Source organism: Dufourea novaeangliae, unplaced genomic scaffold (assembly GCF_001272555.1).
Source record: "Dufourea novaeangliae isolate 0120121106 unplaced genomic scaffold, ASM127255v1 scaffold47, whole genome shotgun sequence".
NCBI classification, from domain to species: Eukaryota; Metazoa; Arthropoda; class Insecta; order Hymenoptera; family Halictidae; genus Dufourea; species Dufourea novaeangliae.
In genome coordinates this window covers 526,833-547,131 of record NW_015373920.1, presented here as the reverse complement: position 1 = coordinate 547,131, position 20,299 = coordinate 526,833, and the positions used below count along the sequence as shown (strand labels likewise).

Below are 20,299 nucleotides of genomic sequence, written 5' to 3'. Positions count from 1 at the left end.
CAAATTAGATTTATAAATTAAATCCATCGCACTATACAATGAATAATAATTCACAACATAAACTTATTAATTAAAGAAGATATCTTTTCTTAACCCATTCGTATCAACGTCTTGAAAAATGTAAAAATCGTACGTTCAAGTGGCACAAGAAATTACTATCCCTATTACAATAAGATATATAGTATTTCCACTTCTGTAAGTCAAAAAAACAACTATTGCGATTAACTTCGTAATCGTAAGCTTAAGATTAGGGTTCATAAAAATTAGGGCTTCGTCCATTATTGACGAACTTTTAAGAATGCCGAACTCGTTTTACACAAAAAAATATTGTGATACGATAAAATCCTATTATCGTTAATAATAAACGAAAACGCATTCGTGATACAGTTAGAGCAAGTGCATTGTAATACAGAGGTATACACACATTACACACCTTCCTTGATAAATCATACAAACTCTCAATCACTTCTTTCTATACTATGACCCTTTTTCATTGATTTCAATGCCTTTTCTCGTAATTTTTTTTCCAGTTCTTCGGTATTTCCTTCACTTACATCAGATTCATCGGAGTCTGCAACCTTCTTCTTTTTGTGCTTCCTATGCTTTTTATGTTTCTTGTGTTTCTTGTGCTTTTTATCCTTCTTCTTTTTCTTTTCTTCTACTTCACTTTCCTAAAAACAGTAATAACGAGATATAAATAACTTGCTCTAAAACTTAAATGATCAAAAAAAGAAACAAGTCACTACCTCTGATTCACTAGTACTGGTTTTAGTCTTCTTTTTACGTTTCTTCTTGACTTTTTCTTCATCTGAACTGTCATCCACTTTTCTCTTCTTTTTCACATCCTTTTCTCCTATTTCTTCATCGTCTGTGCTTGAATCACGTTTAGATTTCTTTGGTCGAACTTTTCCTTCATCTTCGCTCGTAGAATCTTTCCTTGATTTTCTAGTTCTCGACTTCTCATCCTCTGATGAGCTGTCCCGTCGTTTTCTTGTTTTCTTCGGTTCATCGTCTGAACTTGAATCCTTCTTAGACTTCCGCAATCTGGATCTGTCATCTTCACTCTTGCCCCTCTTCGTTTTCTGATCTTCATCGCCTGAAGAAGAATCTTTTCTAGATCTCTTTGATTTCTTTGTTTCTTCTTCTATATCTTTCTTCGATCGTTTACGAGACTCGTTTTCACTAACTTCCCGCTTTTTGCTGTCCTTTTTGTCCTTGACACGTTCGTCTAATGAATCTGACAAAAGAATAATTGTATTGTAAACACCGTAACTCGATTTCATCAAACTCGTAAAACTGGACTTTACCTCCTCGATTAGAGTCCCTGATTTTTTTACTCTTTTCCACGTGTTTTCTTTCTTCCTCGGAATCCGAACTAGAACCGCCTTTATCCGATTTCTCTTCATCTGTAGATGCCTTCCTAGACTTTCTAGATTTTTCTAACTTCCTTGATTTTTTCTTACCTACAGTACCAAAGCATGAAATGTGATTAAAACGACACTTCATGATTTTAAAAATTTTTATTTACCTTCACTTTCGCTGTCATTCGAATCTGTAGAGCCATCGCGTTTTTCTCTTTTCGATTTCTTGATCGCCTCGATGGGTTTCTTCGCGATAACTAGCTCCGATGTCTTTTGACCTCCTGATTTCTTTTCGTCGATTACGGTTTTAATTGATTTCAGTAACTTGTCGTCCTTCTTCAAAGGGAAAGTATCTGCAGACGAGAAGCTCGATTCTTCCTTCGGCGATTCTTCTTTATGATCTTCCCTGAAAATTGAATATAATTGTGGAGGTTACTTGGCTGTTTTTAACATAATAAAAACCGCTGGAGAAATTTACACTCACTTCGAAGGTTGTTTTATTTTAACAGCAGCTATAATATCTTCAGTCTTTTTAAACGGTGAGGGTGTTCGGGATAAGCTCTTCGAAAACTAATATAATGAATAGAATAATATTAGTTTATGAACATATTGAAAATATAGTCAGGTAACAGTAATCGACTTACTCTGTGTCTAGTTACCGGTAAGGTGGTAGGTTGAAGTTTCTTTGGAGAAACGCTGACATCTGGTTTCTTGATGGTCACAGGTTCAGGTTTCTTTACATCCTTTTCGGGACGTTTTATCGGCTCTTCTTTGACGGGCTTCTCTTTTTCTTTGCGTTTGTCATCCGCGTGTTCTCGTTTTTCTTGAGATGACTTCCGCTCAAGCGATTTTCTGCACACAGATAAAGATACATTATCAGGAAATGTTAAAATTCCTGTTATGCAGCTAAGCGGGAAAACACAACATAGCTGCCTTACGCTCCGACAATCGTAAGGTCTGTAACAAAACACGACAATACGGAATAACTTTTTACTCACCTGATGGCTTCATCCTCATTGCTAGAGGAACTACTTTCGCTACTTTCCGAGCTACTTGACTTAGACCTTCCATTTCGCAACTCTTTTCGCGATCCCGTATCAGTTGATTTTTTAATTTTCTCATCCACTTTCTTGTCCTTTATCTTGTCCTTAGTGTCGCGTGAACGATCGGGAGATCGTTTCTCATCCTTCGAACGATCCGCCGATGATCTGTGATCTTTCGATCTTGATCTACGATCCCTAGATCTAGATCTCCGATCTCTATCCCTTCTGTCCCTGTCTCTGGAACGGTCCCGCCTACTCGATCTGTCGCGAGATGAAGATCTATCGTACCTGAGCGATCTATCCCGGCCGTCTGGCGAACGACGTCTGCTGTCACGACGATCCGGAGACCGACGCCTGTCTCGCCTCTCCGATGATCTTCGCCTGCGGTCCAGAGACCTTCTTCTACGTCTGTCTCCAGGACTTGGCGATCTTCGACGGTACCTTGCTGGACTCCTACGCGGAGGGCTTCCGGACCAATTTCACGATATTAATGATACTGATCAATCTTTCTGCGTAATGTATAGTATTGCTTAGTTAATATTACCTCCTTCTGCTGGGTGCTCGGCGCACAGATGGTGGTCGCATGCTACGGCTACCACTGTATCTATCCAATCTGTCTCGTTCCCTTTCACGATCTCGATCTCGTCTTCTATCTCGTTCTCTGTCGATAGATCTCCTAATACAATTCAGCTTAAGGTCAGTATATTAGAATAAAATTCAAAAGTGTTACAATGCATAGACGTTTAATAACCTTCTGTTTCTATCTCGAGATCGATCTCGTGACCGCGATCTCTCACGTGATCTATCCTTGGAGCGACCTCTGTCTTTCCGCGGCGTGGGACTTCTTCGTTTAGGCACTGATTTCCTTTCTCGGCTCGAGTCGCTCTCGCTACCACTATCATCCTTATTTGTCTTTCTGTACGACCTCTTTGCCTGCACCCCATCCTTCTTCTTTCGAATCTCGAAATCATTCTTATCTTTCGCACCTTTATCTTCCTCCGATTCAGAACTAGTACTTGTACTTCCGTCTCGTTTCCTGCTAGAATCGAGATTATCCTTTCTCTTATCGGGCGACTTCGAGCGGGACTTGGATGATCGGGAGTCACTCGAATCTGACCTCGATTTTCTAGACTTACTTCGGTCGTTGCTCTTGGATCTTGACTTTTTCGATCGTGAACGAGATCGTGAGCGTGACCTTGGCGATTTGGATTTCGTGCGCCTTGATTTCGAGCGATCTTGCGACCTCGATTTAGATCTTCTAGATTTCGATCTAGACCTGGATCGTCTAGTTCTTGATTTCGAGCGAGATCGCCTGGATTTCGACGCGGGCGACCTGGATCGTCTAGTCTTCGAATCACGACTGGGTGACTTGGATCGAGACTTCTTAGAACGAGTTATGGGGGACTTCGATCTGGATCTAGATTTCTTTGCCTTGTCCAATGCTTCTGGAGACGGAGTACGGTTATTTTTCTTCTTTCCATCGGCGATACTCATTAATTTAGCTTGTAAACGGGATATCGCGACAGCAGCTTCCCTGTTAAAACACCTTCGTAAATAATCATCAAGAGATTATGTCGCATAGCAACATGTAAGCACTTACGGTTTTGTTTTAACGGGCATCAACGGTATAGCATTTTCAGGTTGAGGCGAGTCCTCCCTTTCAATTTTAACTTCAGGCATATCCTTTCCGTTATCTTTAAGTGAGTTTTTGCTAGGCGATCTTGACGACGATCGTCGTTTGCGACTCGATCTATCACGATCTCTGTGTCGATCCCTCGATCGACTTCTTTTATTTCTGCAAAAAGTTATGGAAACTTTGGAGTAGAGTAGTCTGTACCATTAAACAGAAGTAGCACTATTCGTTAAAAAGTATACCTATCCCTATCCCGATCCCTGCTCCTATCTCTTCTTCGCTCCTTCGATGAACCACGTTCTTTGTCTTCTTTTTTTATCTTACTTTCGGCTTCATCTTTCTCCTTTTCCCTCTCCTTTTCTTTCTCTTTCTCTGCTAGTGAAGCTTGAAGCTTCTCTTGTTCCTCCTAATGTAATATGTTGCCAGTTAGAATAAAAGTAACAAGAGTTTATGTTTATATAAACATGAAAGGTCTAAGCTGAACCTTGCACAACAAGAACCATCCAATTGAACATACTTCCGAATGTCAAGATTTAACTATTCAATTGTTCTACTACTCATAGATTAGTTCATACAATGAAACGAAAAGCATATAAAAGCGAAAATTGATAATTACCAAACGCTTTTTAATCTGGTCTTTTTTTTGTTGCAAGAAAGCCTCTGGTATGCCTGTAACACTTTCTTGGGCAGAGACCAAGAGGTCCCATAATTCGCCCATGAAAGACCGGGCATTTCTGCCATTCAGGAAACCTGTGAGGTTGATCTGCATTTTTCGTGGATCCGGAAACTGTAAAACACATAGTAGACCCGTGTCATCCGATGCCACTCTAATAATTAAACAATGATCGTTCGGTTCTACTAAATTGCAACGCAAAACTCGGAATTACAATCGTGTCCACCTCCTTATGATGTTACTAACTGCTTTTCCCCCTCGCAAAAGCAGATTGACTGTTATATTTCTAATGATTCTTACCGCCAACTGCTCGTTTCACGTCTGCGCTAACAACTGATACTTTAAAAAAAGAATATTATACTCATCGATAAACGCACAATTAGCACAGATACATTGGTACCTTCTGAAGTTAAAAACACTGCTATAACAGATGCTGAAATGGGAATAATAAGTATTCGTTGGGTTAGCTGAAAACGAAAGGATTAATTCGGAATAGAAGGAACACCTTTCCACCAACCTGTGATGTTGACAAAGAGTGTCAAACCGAGTAGAGATACCTCCGGCGTCGTCCACGAGTCAATCGCATCAAGGATTGACCGCGTAGCCGTAGAACGATCAGCCGGCGAACAGACCTGCATGATGGAAACATCCTCGATTCTTCCCGGTTGACAATGAGGGCACGAAGGACGAAGAAATCTGCGACCTGGGTTATGCTCCTGCTGCGTAGATAATCTCGTACGATGATCGGGGGCATCAGGTCTGGCAACGCGATGTTGTCTCCCTGCTCGAACTCGAACCGCAGACAGCCCGCCGATGCTCGGTGTTTGAAAGCTGTGGCACAGCTCCCGCAGTTGCAGTCTTGGCGTGTATCTGCCTCAAACGAGGCAGCTACGTGCAGGCGAAGGCAGCAGCCGGTGTAATTAGAAGACGACACGATTACGGCAACGAAGACATCTGCAGAATGGTAGAAGACGTCGGGCAGAGCTCCATATAAGGATGAGAAGAACAGGAACAGCATGATGCGACGAAATTATTGCGAGTATGCCGGTTCTCCGGTGACGATGCTTCGACGGCGGATGAACTGCTGATGCTCAAGTTTCTGCAGTCGTTATAAGATGATGTTGATATAGCTGCCCGCATCGGCTAGCGTTGACGGCTGATAGAAAGGCGGCCAATCGGATGTAGAGAGGAGCACATCCGAATGCCATTTGGACAATAGGGTTGAGCCCCACCAACGGTCTCTACTTATACTAACGGGGAATTCAAACATACATGATAAAAAACTTGTTTTCACATGTTACAGTGTTTCAGGATCAGCTACATCAGTTTTTCTTTTGTTGAAATAGGAGATTGCTCGGAGTAGGTGTCAAGGTAAATAAAAACGGGACACACAGGAAATACAGGAACAATGATAGTTTATCAGAATTAAAAAAAAAACGAAAAGAAAACAATGAGGCAAGTATGACTAATATGGTTTCTGCCTCCTTGCTTTTCACCTCCAAAATTGGCACATTGTGCAGATTTTGGATGACAGTATTTTGTAACTGGTACAAAACATTGTGCTGAAATAATGTGTATTTATCGATTTCCTATGATGAGGGGAAAAAGCCAAGTGAACGCAATTTATATATCGTCTTGTTAATCTATTTCTGTTCTAATTCTAATGAAATTTAAAAGGAAGCATTTTCCTCACCTTTTCCTCCAGTTGATTATATACAAATTCTACCACTACATCATCTTCCATGCCTAAAATTTGTGTGATCTTGGTGGTGATCCAAGGTTTGATGACATCGAGCTTAACTTTGCTCATATCCACCTAAGAATAAAGTAATGTATGGTAGAGTTTCATTATAAAAAACAGGATGATAAATCAATCCTACAAACAACTCGAGCATTATTTTATTTTATATATAAATTGATAATCTTGCATGATAATCTACCTTCTGTGTGAGAGAATCACCGAACTTCATTTGTTTAAGAAGTTTCTTCTCCTTGTCGCTGAACCTCGTGTCCTGCGATGCGGTAGTACCCTAAATTCCGAAAATATCACATTTACAACATTTTAAATAGTTCCAAGACAATACTTAACAAAATTGTAAGAATCGAAGATTGGATTTCGTTTTCATGAAATTTTTTGCTAATTTACCGTGTACATCATCTTGGCAACGTGTAAAAACCAAAAGCTGCACGATATTCCAAAGCTGGCGAAATTCCAATCCTCCTCTCGAACACTGGATGGAGAGGAGCTCCTCCAACTAACGCGTTGTTAAATATCGCGTTTCTCCCTATCCACTTAACGACGATATAATTTTCTAACGTACAAATATCAAACGGTAGAATTAAACGTGTACATACAGACGCAGACGCACGATAGATCAATCATCCAACATGGCGAACATGTCGTTAAATCGGTAGACTGAGTGACTGAAGTTGATGACATTCGACAGTGCAGCCATGGTCATAAAGGATTGCCAATACATCCGCACATGGATTTTTCTTTAAACAGTTCATTTAATTTTATGAATATTACCACGAAGAGAGTAAAAAGTTCAACTGCAACTACATTGAGCAATAAAATATATATAACAAATGTAAAATTTCATACGTAAATAAATACTGGTGTCATCTGTAACAAACGGTCCAAACTATTCATTAGTTAATACAATTTTGCGGTCACTAGATGGCGTAAAGATATCTCACCGCTAGATGCTATAGTGATTTTATCACCGACTAGGTATAGGATAAACTGTTTCCTGCCTCGCATAGCCTCCACAGGAGCCCTCACTCTCAGCTACCACTTGCCCGAGCGGGCTCGGTTGCCCATCACTGCTATATCATCATATATCATATATCTCGCCTGTGATTACGAGTATTGACATTTCAGAGTAGTTGTCGCGCGGTGGGCTTATTGTCACTGAAACGTAAATAATATTGTTACATTCAACATAATTCCATGGTTGTATGATCGCTATACTCAACATTGGTACACAATGCTCGGAAAGCTCGGAGCAGTATTCATGACAATGAAATTTTGAAATTATTAGTCGAGATTTATGAATAAAAGTATACAACTTTACAAGGTAAGTGTAACACAGCTTCGTTAGTATAAATGCACGTATATAATTATATAGAGAAGTACATTCATTAGATTTACTTAAATTATTAATAACGCCCTAACAAATTTTAGTGTCAGACTCATTACATGCGTTATTTGTAAACAATACAACTGAACATGTCAACTTTGGAAGACAAAATTCTGGGAGAAAAGTTGCACTACTATTGCAGTAGTTCTAGTGAGGATGAAGGAAACGATTCAACAGATTCTGATAAAGAGTTAGACAATGAAAAGTATCAGAGATCAGTCACAGAGTCCATAGAGCCATCATTTTCAGAATGGGATGGAACTTCTAGTAATACTGGACCAAAGGGTGTTCTAAAAGTAAAATTGCACTTCAAATGTTTTCTTATTTATTGTAATATATTGTTTCACTGTGTTTTAATAAATTCTTAGGATTGGCAACGATATAAACAATTGGAAGCTGCGAAAAGAGATGAACAAGAAAGAGAAAGACTTTTGCTGATTAAAAAACTGAGTCTAACATGTCGCAGTTCCCTAGATGAAGAAAAGGAAAAAATTTTAGAAACTGACCCTGATCTTGCTGAATTATTAGCCGATGAATTTCTTTTGGAATACCAGAGACAGAGAATGAAGGAAATGCTTACAAAGGCAGAGAAACTTCGTTTTGGTAGACTTATTAACTTAGAAACAGCAGATCAGTTTCTAGAAGCAATTGACAATGAAGATAAATCTGTGACAGTTGTTGTGCATATTTATGAAAACAATGTCCCTGGCTGTGAAGCCATGAATGGATGTTTAATATCTGTTGCAGAAGACTATCCCTTTGTAAAGTTTTGTAAAATTTTAGGTTTGTTGTTAAGATATTTTATTAAGTTCATATTATGTGAATTTGATGTTATATTTAATTAACGGTATTTATTAACTATTTTTTCAGGTTCTGTGGCTGGTCTTAGTAAACACTTTAAAAGAGATGGCGTACCTGCTTTATTAGTTTACAAGTCAGGACAAGTAATAGGAAATTTTGTTCATGTAACAGACTATTTAGGAGTAGACTTTTATGCATCAGATGTTGAAAACTTTCTAATAGAACATGGTATGCTGACTGACAAAAATTGTGTACCTGCCATTATTTCGCAAAACGAGGATACATTATCGGACAGTGAATAAATAGAATGGATAAATATTTTTTTATAATTTGTAGTACGATCTTCCTAGTACATCCTATATCTGTTCATTATGTCAGTAGTAATCTCATTAATTTCATTATTTTTGTTCAACTTCATTCATTCCATAAAGTAATAAATAATAATATACTTTTAAATATTGTTTTCATAAAAAGAAATTAATTTACACAATGAAACGAAAAATAGAATACTGTAAATATTTATATCCACCTTAGTAAGAAATATAAATCTATACATAAATACTTTAAAACCTTACTCATTTCTTAAAATTATGACTACTTTAAAGTTTTTCTAATATTTGTCTCTTTTTTCTAACAGCTTTGCAAAACTCTAAGTAAGTGTTTAAGATACTGCTGTATTCTGTATTTTGCAAACTTTCATACTCTTTCTTTAAATTCTCTTTTTCTTTGATTTCATTCATTGTTGCAAACAACTTTTCATCTATGATTTCATTCAGTGTTTTGTAGGCATCAATTGTCACTGGAGTTTCTTTGAACATTCTAGTGATACATGTTAGCTTTATAATTTTTGCTTGCTCTTGTGCAACTTCAAATTGCAGTAACATATACTCTACTTTTTCTAAATTAATCCGATTAAATTCTTTAGATTTAGTTTTCCATTTGTTCAATAGAGTGGACAATTTGATCACATCAGCTCTTAACTGATCACACAGTTCATTCATCTTATCTTTCCACTGCAACATTTGTATTTCATGAAGTTCAAATAATTTTTTACGTATATTACAATTATTTGACCCAAGTACTTCTTTCATATTTCCTCCCAAGCTTTTATACCTGAAATGTTCTAAGATTAGTATAAATTTAAACTGTATTAATGTCAAAAAATTACAAAAGTATTAAACCTTAAAATAAAGTCAAGTATTTTCTCTCTTAACAATGCTTCCACATAACATTTAATATCTAACTTTTCTTTGTGAGTGAGATCATATTCTGGTAGATCAGTAATTCCCAAGACTGTTAACTTCTCTAGTATTTTCTTGGATATAGATGGCAAATGCATGTATTTGTTAACTTCATGAATTGAAAGTAACCCTTTCAATTTGGTGATAACATCTGCAGATAATGTTAATTTTGTGTTGTTTGATGCTTCTTTTATGGATTGTAATATTATTTTGTTCTTTATATGATCCCCTATGCTTTCCTCACACAAGGTCAAACGTTTTGTAGACTTCTGGAGAAGAGTAGTCCCTTGATTCAGGTTCGTGGTATTCCTACTTGCATTATATGTTATGCTACATTGTTGTTCTGATAAATTTTGCAGTGAATCCATTCTGCCCATTATTTGACTACAATTCACACGGGAAATCCGTGATAAACTATGGATATCTAAAAGTAGAGTACAATAATGATATTGTAAATATCATACATTTACAGCTGATATGTTGAGTTCCATTTATAACATACTAAGTCAATGACATTTGCTAAACAATGAATGGTTAGCGCTTACATACCTGATATTTGACTTAAATCGCTGAAACTCATATTGTTTATATATATATAATGTTATCTCATTGAGAAAGTTTTTCCTTCTTTGTTTCTATTTCTAGGACTTTGTATTGTAGCCTTGTAACTTGTAGCTTTTAAATTTAAACGGTTAAAGAAGTCATAAACCTAAACGATAGGGTCCCGATGTAGGTCCGATAAATTCCCTACGATTCGAGCGCTGTTCCGTGTCGTTTGGGAATTTTTGTATTTTTATGCGATGTGTGACCCATGTGACCACTGGCCAGGCATAAAATACAAGGAACTGCAAATAAAATGACGAGAAAATTTATCAACTTTGAACTGTGTTTCGGGATTGTATAAATAAACGTCTCATTTCTTGTAGTTATACTGAGAGAACTTTCGAGAATTAAATCTTGCTTATAGCCATCTCACGGCGAAACATGAAATTGTTGTCATAATGGAACATAAAAAATACATATGGATTCTTCCAATGTCCAATGCGTTCGTAGCGGTCAGTAGCGGTCGGTGAGTTCTGGATTGTCGCATTAACCTGAAAAATGGCGGCTAATATTAACGGCGTGTTCAGTGAAAATTTGCAAAATGCAATATTACACAGTAAAGTACTCATCGTAGGTGCTGGTGGAATCGGTTGCGAGATATTGAAGAATCTTGTTATGACAGGATTCACCGACATCGAAATTGTAAGTATAATCAAAAGCCGATACGCTGTACCGTCATGTTAACCTATCTACCTTTTCCCTCCTTCATTAGTACTCGTTATTATTTGAATCTACGAGTCTGCATTTGTATCATTCGGAATCACTTATATTACATTATTATTTTGTAACAAAGAATACCGAACAGTGCATAAGTATTGTTTTTATTCTATTGATTGTGCGTCGGGTGTATGATCCGTTGCAAAAGAAACAGCATTAACATTTAATCCCGATGCAAAAATAGTACATTATCATGACAGTATTACATCGTAAGTATCCTTTTTTTCCTACCCTTTTAAAGTAACAATATTTTTATAATACACTATATAACTTTGCATCCACAGTTCTGATTATGGTGTATCATTTTTTAAGAAGTTCACATTAGTTATGAATGCACTTGATAATCGATCAGCTAGAAATCATGTAAATAGAATGTGTTTGGCTGCAGATGTGCCTTTAATTGAATCTGGCACAGCTGGTTATGAAGGACAAGTAGAACTTATAAAAAAGGGATTGAGCCAATGTTATGAGTGTACTCCAAAAGCTGCACAAAAGACATACCCTGGCTGTACAATCCGTAACACTCCCAGTGAGCCAATTCACTGTATAGTATGGGCTAAGCACTTATTTAAGTAGGTTTTTCATTTAGTATTTCTCATGAAAATGTAGAATACATTATAAGAAAGCATTTCTAAATTTCTTGTAGTCAATTGTTTGGTGAAGAAGATCCTGATCAAGATGTTTCTCCAGATACTGCTGATCCAGAGGCAGCAGGTAATGACAACATGGATATAATGTGCTAAATTGTTGATATATTAGTGGTCATGTGGAAATTATTTATTATAGCTGCAGCAGGTGAAGGTGCTTTAAATTCAGAAGCAAATGAAAAGGGAAATGTTAATAGAGTGTCGACTAGAGCTTGGGCACAATCATGTGGCTATGATTCAGACAAGTTGTTTACAAAATTATTTCATGATGACATAAAATATTTACTTAGTATGGACAATTTGTGGAAGAAGAGAAGACCACCTACCCCTCTGAGTTGGAAGGAACTACCAGATGGAGGTTTGTGAAATAGGTTCAGAATGTTTAATTTACTATTGAATAAGAAGTAATATATTTACACTGTATTGTTTTGTAATACAGTACCAGGATGTAGTAAAGAAGTAAATGAACCTGGCTTAAAAGACCAACAACGCTGGAGCATTTCTAAATGTGGAGTCATATTTGCTGAATCAATAAAGAACTTAAGCAAAACATTAGCAGCCTCTCAAGAGAAGTTGAAAAACAATCACCTTGTTTGGGATAAAGATGATCAAAGTTCAATGGACTTTGTTGCGGCATGTGCTAACATAAGAGCTCACATTTTTGGTATATCTCAGAAAACAAGATTCGATATAAAATGTATGTAACTATGCTACATTTGTTAGTTTCTAGAGTTTAAGATGTAACACTAAGCCTTTACCTTTTGTTTTTTGTAGCAATGGCAGGGAATATAATTCCAGCAATTGCAACTACAAATGCAATAGTCGCAGGCCTAGTTGTTCTTCACGCATTTCGTATACTAGAGGGTAATTTAAAGGCATGCAGATCCGTGTATTTGCGTTCCAAAATGAACCATCGCAATCAGTTGCTAGTACCAGAAAAAGATGTTAATCCACCCAATCCAAAATGCTATGTATGCGCACCAACGCCGCACGCTGTATTAGCAGTTGATACATCTAAAATGACAATCAAAGAGTTGGATGAAGTAGTATTAAAGAATAGATTAAATATGATCGCTCCAGATGTTATGATAGATGGTACCAGTAATGTTGTTATAAGCAGTGAAGAAGGAGAAACCGAAGAAAACAATGATAAACTTTTAGAAGAACTAGGAATTAAGGATGGTACTATTCTTAAGGTTGATGATTTCCAACAAAATTATTCGTTAACTGTACATGTGGTCTATAGAGAACGACCAAGTGTACGAAGTGATAGCACTGATTTCCTCATCCTAGCTGATGAGAAAGATCTTAAACCTAAGGAAGAAAATGACTTAGAAAAACCATCTACTTCGAATGGCCAGGTAAGTAGAAGAGAGAATTCGTTGTATAAATATAGTCGTCTTCTAAAATTTGAGACTTACGCGAACCAAAAACTTTACGTAGGTGGAGCATGAATCCGACGACACTGTAATGAATGTTGAAGCTGATGTTATTCCGTCAGAAGTGACGAAGAAACGTAAAATTGAAATGCCTGAGAGTGTTGCATCTCCAAAGAAACGAAAAAAGGAAACTAACAACACGGATGATAATGATGTATGTATAATCGAAAATGATGTTAATAACGAGGTCATCGATAATACTTTAAAATCTAAATCTAAACGTGAAGTATCAGAAGATGATGACTGTTTAATCATATACGATGAGAGTATGCAAACAACTGTTGTTTTGGAATGAATGAATTAAAACTAAACTGAACTAGCTTCATTTGAATTTAAGACAAAAGAGTTAAAAAATCGAGAATCAGTATACTAATTGTATTTAAAAGTAAATGTATGTTTGTACAAAATACGTACATGCGTACGAATTCCATTACTCGAATTATGAGTTTTTTTGGTTATTCATCATTCGTATAATTGTTAATAAATAAGTCGAAGGTACGTGTGATGACATGCTATGAGAATGAATGTATATGTATAATGGTGTTTTGAATCCATTAACAGAATATTTTTTAATGTATTTTAATTCCTACGAGTATTTATGAAAATACGTAGTGTTACATTTGTAGTATGTCATTTCATGTATGTACCTGCACAGTTTTATATGTAAAAGAGGAAATAAATACTTTTTTGGTACCCTAACAAAATTATTACTTCCATCTGAACTAACAAATATTTTTTAAAAAGTTTTATTTGCACAAAATAAATATTGGTTCAAATTGTAATTGAACATTTCAAAGTCGATTTTATATCTCCCGTACAATCTTAAAATTATATCTTGCGTCAAATTCGCAAAATATTTACATGTTGTATCAAAATTTGTATGTCCACCGCGCGTTTGTTCCAATTGTGATAAATATACCTTATTTTTGTCCAGTCTAAATTTTGAAAAAATATAAGTAATTTGATCGTAAGTATAATCGTCCAACTTTAAAATATAACTATATCGTATATTGCACACTCCACAGTGTGTGTTATAACGATCCCAATGAACATCATCTTGATCAGAACTTTGTAGAAGCCATAGCAAGAACTCTTTGAAAGTTGGTACCAATTTTAATCTGAAAAATATATATACATATTAAACTTCCATACTTCAATCACAACAAGATTTGTTATATTACATTGTACCTTTTATCAGTTGTAAATACTTTTTGCTGAAAATTTCCAGTTGTTATATTAGAATGAAAAAGCGCAGGTCTTGTAAGATGAAAAATCTGCTTCGTATACATCCAAGCTTGTGCTGTGTGTTTCGAATTATCTTCTATGCGATCTCTAAAACATCAAACAATACTTTAATACATTTAAGACACACTGAAGACAAAGAAACATACCTGTATGACGATACAAGCCTTTGAAACGGATGACGCACAATTAAAAGTTTAAATACCTTTGGATCGTTGGCGATATAGTATAGTTCCTTCAGAGTTTCTGGTGCCAAAATATCAACTTCTCTACAAAGAATTTAGGAATTGAAATATGATTTATATGGAAATCATGAATTACGATTACCTGTAATAATTACGCATAACTCGGCGGTTTTTCATATCTGAAAACAATTTCGTGAAACTCGTTGAAGCTGCTTTACGAATCCAACAATATATTGATTGTTGTTTAGAATTGTACAAAAAATGTCTTCTTATTAATGGAGTTTTTAAATTATATTTATTACATGTATTTGAAATTTGTTGCAGTAACAATAGACTTTCCTAGTAAAAAATATCATGAATAATATGTACTATACACTACATATGAATGATTTTAATTCGTTTACCTGCATTTCATCATACTCTAGAAGTTTTGTTTCTAAACCGATCGGTTTTGTAATTGCTTGTGACACAACGGAACAGTTTTCTGCTGACTGATTACTTTTAAGAAAAGAGACTGAATACAATTGTTGTCTTATTTTTAATAAAAGAGTACAAACAGCAATGTATAAAATGACGCATAATGTGGATTTTATAAATTGCGTTCTCAGCGACATAATTAAAACTGAAATGAGTATTCTGACAGTCACTAAGATTAAAGCTTCCGTCCGTAAATTGTCTGTGTGGGGGTGGAATAAAAGATAATATTTATCTTTCACTTCAATTATTTTCTAGTTTTTCGTAATAGCTTGAATGAATGTTCCTCATCCTACATTTTTAACTGATTAGGAAGGAGGTGAAGATTAATAAAACAAACGTATGCATTTTGCACTTTACTACGCAATAGCAACAAAACATGTAAATCAATGATTTCGGTACATAATTACGGTATTAGGCTGCTTCTGTTAAATAAGAAATAGTAATGATTTAATATTACATGTAATTTGTAAATGATGTGTGTCAATGATCGTGACGAAAATATTCTCCTTTGAAGTAGATGCTTCTTACAAAACTTTCATTATAAAATTTGACTTATAACAACTGGAAGAGTGATTAATGTTAATCTGTACGTTACATTAATTGCTTTCAAAAAGTTCTACATACGGCAGTGAACTATGTTAAAACGTACACGATCTTATCAAACTTTTATTATCAATACAAAAACAAGTATTATCAATAACAAACACTGATTCACAATTGAATATTCTATTTTTACACAAAAAGGATGTATAAGATATGAAGAAGGGACACAGAAATATATAAATAATACGTAAATTGTATAAAATAAAAGTCTTAACAGTAAGACGTACTAGCGGACAGTACAATAGATGTTTTTTTGTTGCTAAATTCAATAACACAAATTCGATCAATTGTGAATCATTGTTCAATTGTATAGACAATTTTTTATCTTTCACTCATTATTTAATTTCTCGTATTACTACGTAATATTAAGTGAAACAGAAATTAAGTATATAATTTTTACTTATGATAGGATGCATTTGAATGCATCTTAATAAACTGATTCATTAATACACAATAGTGTTTTCAATGACGTTAAAAATACACATTGTTCAAATGTATATATATATATATAAATATGTATAAAAAAAATCAAATCAATTTTGATTGAATCATTACTAAATTGATTAAACTCCTGATCGATTGAATAATCTTCTCCTATTACATAATCGTAAATGTCGCGATTCCTTTGAAAGCCCTTACAATATGTGCATGAATTGAGAAATGAAATACATGAATGAAGATAATGTGAAGAATGTCTTATCTACGATCCCTATATCTATGATGATGATCCCGGGAGGATCGGTGGTCACTGTGTCGACTGTGTCGACTTGCTGTTCTCCATAAAAATTCATCTACACTCCTCTCGTAGCTGCGCTTATCGAGTGCGGAAGCAGCTGCACTATAGTCAGGTGGCAATGGTAAACCATCGTAATACCTGGGTGGTGGTGGTGGTAAAGTATCATAGGGATGAGGTGCAGCGTAAGGTGGTAATGGAGGTAATTGGTGTTGCATAGTACGCATGTAATCCGCGACATATGCTTCAGCTGCCGCGGCCACTCCTAATCCAGGACTACCATATCCCCTGCAAAGTTCACAATTATTGAAATTTAATCGTAAAACGTTTGACGACCATATTTTTCAAAGCGTGTACCGTACTTTGAGTAAGGAGAATCGCCACGATTAAACCAAGATGCATATCGATGATGATGATGATCCCTGGAGCCTCTATGATCATTACCAGCTAAGTGAGATCCTCTGGCTAAAGAAGCTAAACGAGATCGTGAAGTTAAGAAAAGCCTACGACCCCTACCACCCCTTGTCCGCAAAAATCTAGAACTACTGTTAACAGGTCTGCTGTCTCGATACGAACGAGATGATTTTGTAACATGCTTCGCTGCTTCCTTTGATTTTCTTAAAATTGGAGTCATTTCAATGCCTGAAATATTTATCGTGAACTGTGAATAATCGTGTTTTCTTTCAAGCACAGAGAAATCAGAAATTCTAATTTACCTTCATCCTCCGGAAACAGCCTGCACAATTCCTCTGCCACTCTTGGTTCAATTTCCTGCCCATCCCGACCAATTTTTACCTGCTTACCGTCATTCCATGGATTATATAAGTGTAAGGTTGCTGTAAATGGTAATTCTTTCCTACAAATCCAGTCAACTTTAAATACACCCCCTAAAGCTTTAGCAGACAACCCAGGTGGTAACACCTAAAATTCATAAATATTTTTTTGTAATAATACACAGAATTCTCCATTAAAGTATATATACAAACCCAGGAAATGGGTGCTCCATCTCTTCTAGACTCTGTACTAAGTCTTGCAAAACCAGCAAATTTTCCTGATTCCTTCACAGAAAATACTAGAAGGACATTCCTTGATTCCCTATATGCCTGATTTAAATTGGCTTCATTTTGAGGCAATGTGCTCCATACCCCTTTAGCTTTTGACAGGGTGACATTCTCAGCATTGTTTGACTTGATGATGAAAAATCTGATAAAAAGAACTTTAAGACATGTTCCTGGCATTTAAATTAATATGCTTATATAAACACTCATAAGTGGTTTTCATAAACATAAAAATTGTAAGGAAACATAATACAGTAGAGTCCCCGAGTAGGCTACTTTTATGGTCCGCAAAGTAGCTTTCTCATGATATCAAACGCGATGACAATATAAGGGCTAGTCGCTCAAAGCCGAGTCGGTCGCCAAGAAGCGTGGCTAGTGCGGGATACTGCAGAGGAGTGGAATGGGAAAATCGGTAGCTCCGTCGCAGTTGAAAAAGGCAGTCTACTCGCGGACTTTACTGTACAGTCCTCACAGAGATACAGCATGATCGTAAATTAACGTATTGAGCGGCGACACTGATTTATGCGCGGCTCGGTAGGGTTCCAAGCAATAAAACAGAAGACTGTCGACTAACTGTAATTCATTTACTACCAGGATAACTGTAATTTCTGTTTAATATTTAGAATATATGGAAGACCTTAACTTTTTTAGGCCATTATAAACAATAAACAAGTCAGAAGTCTGACTGAATGACGCTCGAGCTCCTTACCTCCCTTTTATTTCTCTTAAATCACTGTTCCGACGCATGGAACATGTTTACTTTACCGCTCCACTGAGTTTAAGACCACGCTATATCCGTGCAATGACTATACATAACAAGTTAACATAACGTATTAAAAGTATACATAAAAGTAGCCAACCTTGCATCTCTAAATAAGTAATTTAATTTTATAGCATAATCATAGCTCTTAGCAATTCCTTTGCTCTCTTTAGACCTTGCACGTTTTGTTTCAGGGCTGGAGGATTTAGAGTCTCTGGACCTAGCGCGCTTTCCCCTATTCTTCCGATTGCGTTTATTATCTCCGCGTGAAGATTTAGTTGAAACAGAGCTTATACTGGGTTGACTAGAATCAGAATTCGAACTACTAGATGAAACTTCACTACGTGTATCATACGTCTCATCTGCCGCAATTTTTAATTCATCTACTATGTCATTTTCTCCACAGCTCAGATTTAAGTTGTCCCCGTCCATATTATTGTCCATAGTTACACTATTTATTTGATGTTCACTTTCACTAATGCTCAAAAGTATCTCTTCACTTGTCCCGTCATCCAGGCTTTGTATTTCTGGATTTTTCGGGCTTTCTTGCACGAAGCCAATGCGGTTCTGGAGCCTTTAAACCTTTTCTGAAACGCAAATATAATAAAGGTCTTACTAGATGGATATCCAGTACACTGTGATACTTGTCCAAGAAAAATATCATATTCGAGCGGATCTGGTATGTCGTATGACAATTATATGGCAGAAAGTAATGCAGTAACATTTTTAGCGTATAAGGAGAAAAGTTCAGAAGATTGCACACGAAATCCGATTTAAAGTCACTGTGGTAAAAGATTTAAAAAGTCCATTCATCAGAAACATTGATGTTAAAATTGTCCTTATACTGTTTAAGTAAAACATTTAGAAGTCTCATAGAAGTTTCCAATAGATATCTACTATGTTAGCAAATACACCTTGCCTCGAGTAGATACAAATTATGCCTAAGATTGCTAGTTTTTGTTTCCTATAGAAACAGTATTTAGCAAAGGACGACAACTTCGCTTTTCGATCTTTTTTCACGACTATATATGTCCATGTATAAGTGAAAAATAAATAATACGCCTTAAAACGTAGGGAATCCCTTTTTTATGCAATCGAACGAAGTACACAATTCTTGTTGCTCTACAAAACACATTCTCAAACTTTATACATAAAAGTTTATGGTAAAGTTTATTGTAAACAGACAGTTTAATCCTGCTAAATTATGCTTTGTTTTACTTTGTTTTTTTAGCTTATTATTGTATGAAGGCGAGGAGTCTTCGATGTTTTTTTCGGTACGTCAGAGAAAACAACACATCGTACTCCGTTTGACGTCTCTATGCAGTCTTTGGAAACGCGAAGGCTACACCTAGGAAAAGTCCGCTGCGAATAGTGATTTTAATAGCAACATCGGCACCACAAAACATACTCGAGACCATTGTTCTCGCCATTCATTTTATCAAGAAAGTTCATGGTTTACGAGCATAAGTCCTTGACGTTAGGAGCCCTTTCAGGCAGCTCGTACACACTTACGTGCACACTCCTTCACTTTAACACACTTCGCACCTCACGCAAGAATGCTCATTAAAATATCGGTATGCATTCGATAACTATTCCTACGATTTCTCCGCACGAAATACACGGAAGACTGGCACAGCAAATAGTGCGTTTTCTCATGAGAACACAGTAAACGACCAGTAAACGATTCTCGCTTCACAGGAGTGTAAATCACAGCGTCCATTGCGTGACGTGTTCACCATGATCAATAGAAATGGAACCCGGGATCTCGGGAACCTCTACGACAATCTGTGGGACGCTCACAAGCTTCTGAAATATTCTGAATCACACTGCAGGAGCCGTTACAGCTACAATTGTCCTGTGCAGTCCTGTAATATATGGGATAAATACTTTTTATTATACAAAATATTACAAATTAATGTTAACCACTTTTCCTTGACACA

General features: G+C 36.2%; 6 protein-coding genes across 8 annotated transcripts; 2 read left to right on the top strand and 4 right to left on the bottom strand.

The window, feature by feature from the left end:
* Positions 1 to 97: 97 nt before the first annotated feature.
* Positions 98 to 7,052, bottom strand: LOC107194483 (serine/arginine repetitive matrix protein 1). Of its 2 annotated transcripts, XM_015584121.1 has the most exons (15): positions 6,857 to 7,052; positions 6,651 to 6,740; positions 6,404 to 6,526; positions 4,654 to 4,824; positions 4,280 to 4,443; positions 4,005 to 4,199; positions 3,156 to 3,938; positions 2,949 to 3,080; positions 2,360 to 2,869; positions 2,006 to 2,213; positions 1,846 to 1,931; positions 1,529 to 1,767; positions 1,308 to 1,463; positions 747 to 1,237; positions 98 to 671 (listed from the first exon to the last, which is right to left on the bottom strand). In XM_015584121.1, the coding sequence occupies exons 1-15, from the start codon at positions 6,866 to 6,868 to the stop codon at positions 459 to 461; spliced, it is 3,573 nt and encodes a 1,190-aa protein (XP_015439607.1). In that variant the 5' UTR covers positions 6,869 to 7,052; the 3' UTR covers positions 98 to 458. The 2 variants fall into 2 exon arrangements, with proteins under 2 accessions (XP_015439607.1, XP_015439608.1); XM_015584122.1 differs by lacking the exons at positions 6,404 to 6,526; positions 6,651 to 6,740; positions 6,857 to 7,052 and adding an exon at positions 5,228 to 5,264.
* Positions 7,053 to 7,911: 859 nt separating this feature from the next.
* Positions 7,912 to 8,972, top strand: LOC107194472 (phosducin-like protein). The gene is made up of 3 exons (XM_015584102.1): positions 7,912 to 8,149; positions 8,222 to 8,636; positions 8,724 to 8,972. Exons 1-3 carry the CDS (start codon positions 7,943 to 7,945, stop codon positions 8,954 to 8,956), a joined length of 855 nt encoding a protein of 284 aa, XP_015439588.1. The 5' UTR covers positions 7,912 to 7,942; the 3' UTR covers positions 8,957 to 8,972.
* Positions 8,973 to 9,253: 281 nt separating this feature from the next.
* LOC107194456 lies at positions 9,254 to 10,565 on the bottom strand. The gene is made up of 3 exons (XM_015584080.1): positions 10,445 to 10,565; positions 9,836 to 10,319; positions 9,254 to 9,767 (listed from the first exon to the last, which is right to left on the bottom strand). The coding sequence occupies exons 1-3, from the start codon at positions 10,473 to 10,475 to the stop codon at positions 9,254 to 9,256; spliced, it is 1,029 nt and encodes a 342-aa protein (XP_015439566.1). The 5' UTR covers positions 10,476 to 10,565.
* Positions 10,566 to 10,974: 409 nt separating this feature from the next.
* LOC107194455 (SUMO-activating enzyme subunit 2) lies at positions 10,975 to 13,596 on the top strand. Its single transcript, XM_015584079.1, is given in 8 exon segments — positions 10,975 to 11,144; positions 11,292 to 11,424; positions 11,500 to 11,787; positions 11,862 to 11,929; positions 12,002 to 12,220; positions 12,302 to 12,559; positions 12,637 to 13,223; positions 13,306 to 13,596. Coding segments are annotated over 8 exon segments (1,992 nt in total). The 5' UTR covers positions 10,975 to 10,996.
* Positions 13,597 to 14,058: 462 nt separating this feature from the next.
* On the bottom strand, positions 14,059 to 15,342 carry LOC107194479 (carbohydrate sulfotransferase 11-like; the record flags this gene model as incomplete). The annotated part of the gene is made up of 5 exons (XM_015584116.1): positions 15,133 to 15,342; positions 14,871 to 15,067; positions 14,693 to 14,812; positions 14,490 to 14,633; positions 14,059 to 14,419 (listed from the first exon to the last, which is right to left on the bottom strand). Coding segments are annotated over exons 1-5 (1,032 nt in total), but the record flags the coding sequence as incomplete, so codon positions are not given.
* Positions 15,343 to 16,428: 1,086 nt separating this feature from the next.
* Positions 16,429 to 19,974, bottom strand: LOC107194478 (YTH domain-containing protein 1). 2 transcript variants are annotated; one of them, XM_015584113.1, is made up of 6 exons: positions 19,872 to 19,974; positions 18,460 to 18,946; positions 17,528 to 17,744; positions 17,258 to 17,462; positions 16,904 to 17,183; positions 16,429 to 16,829 (listed from the first exon to the last, which is right to left on the bottom strand). In XM_015584113.1, the coding sequence occupies exons 2-6, from the start codon at positions 18,801 to 18,803 to the stop codon at positions 16,505 to 16,507; spliced, it is 1,371 nt and encodes a 456-aa protein (XP_015439599.1). In that variant the 5' UTR covers positions 18,804 to 18,946; positions 19,872 to 19,974; the 3' UTR covers positions 16,429 to 16,504. The 2 variants fall into 2 exon arrangements, with proteins under 2 accessions (XP_015439599.1, XP_015439601.1); XM_015584115.1 differs by lacking the exon at positions 19,872 to 19,974 and adding an exon at positions 19,819 to 19,843.
* Positions 19,975 to 20,299: the final 325 nt, after the last annotated feature.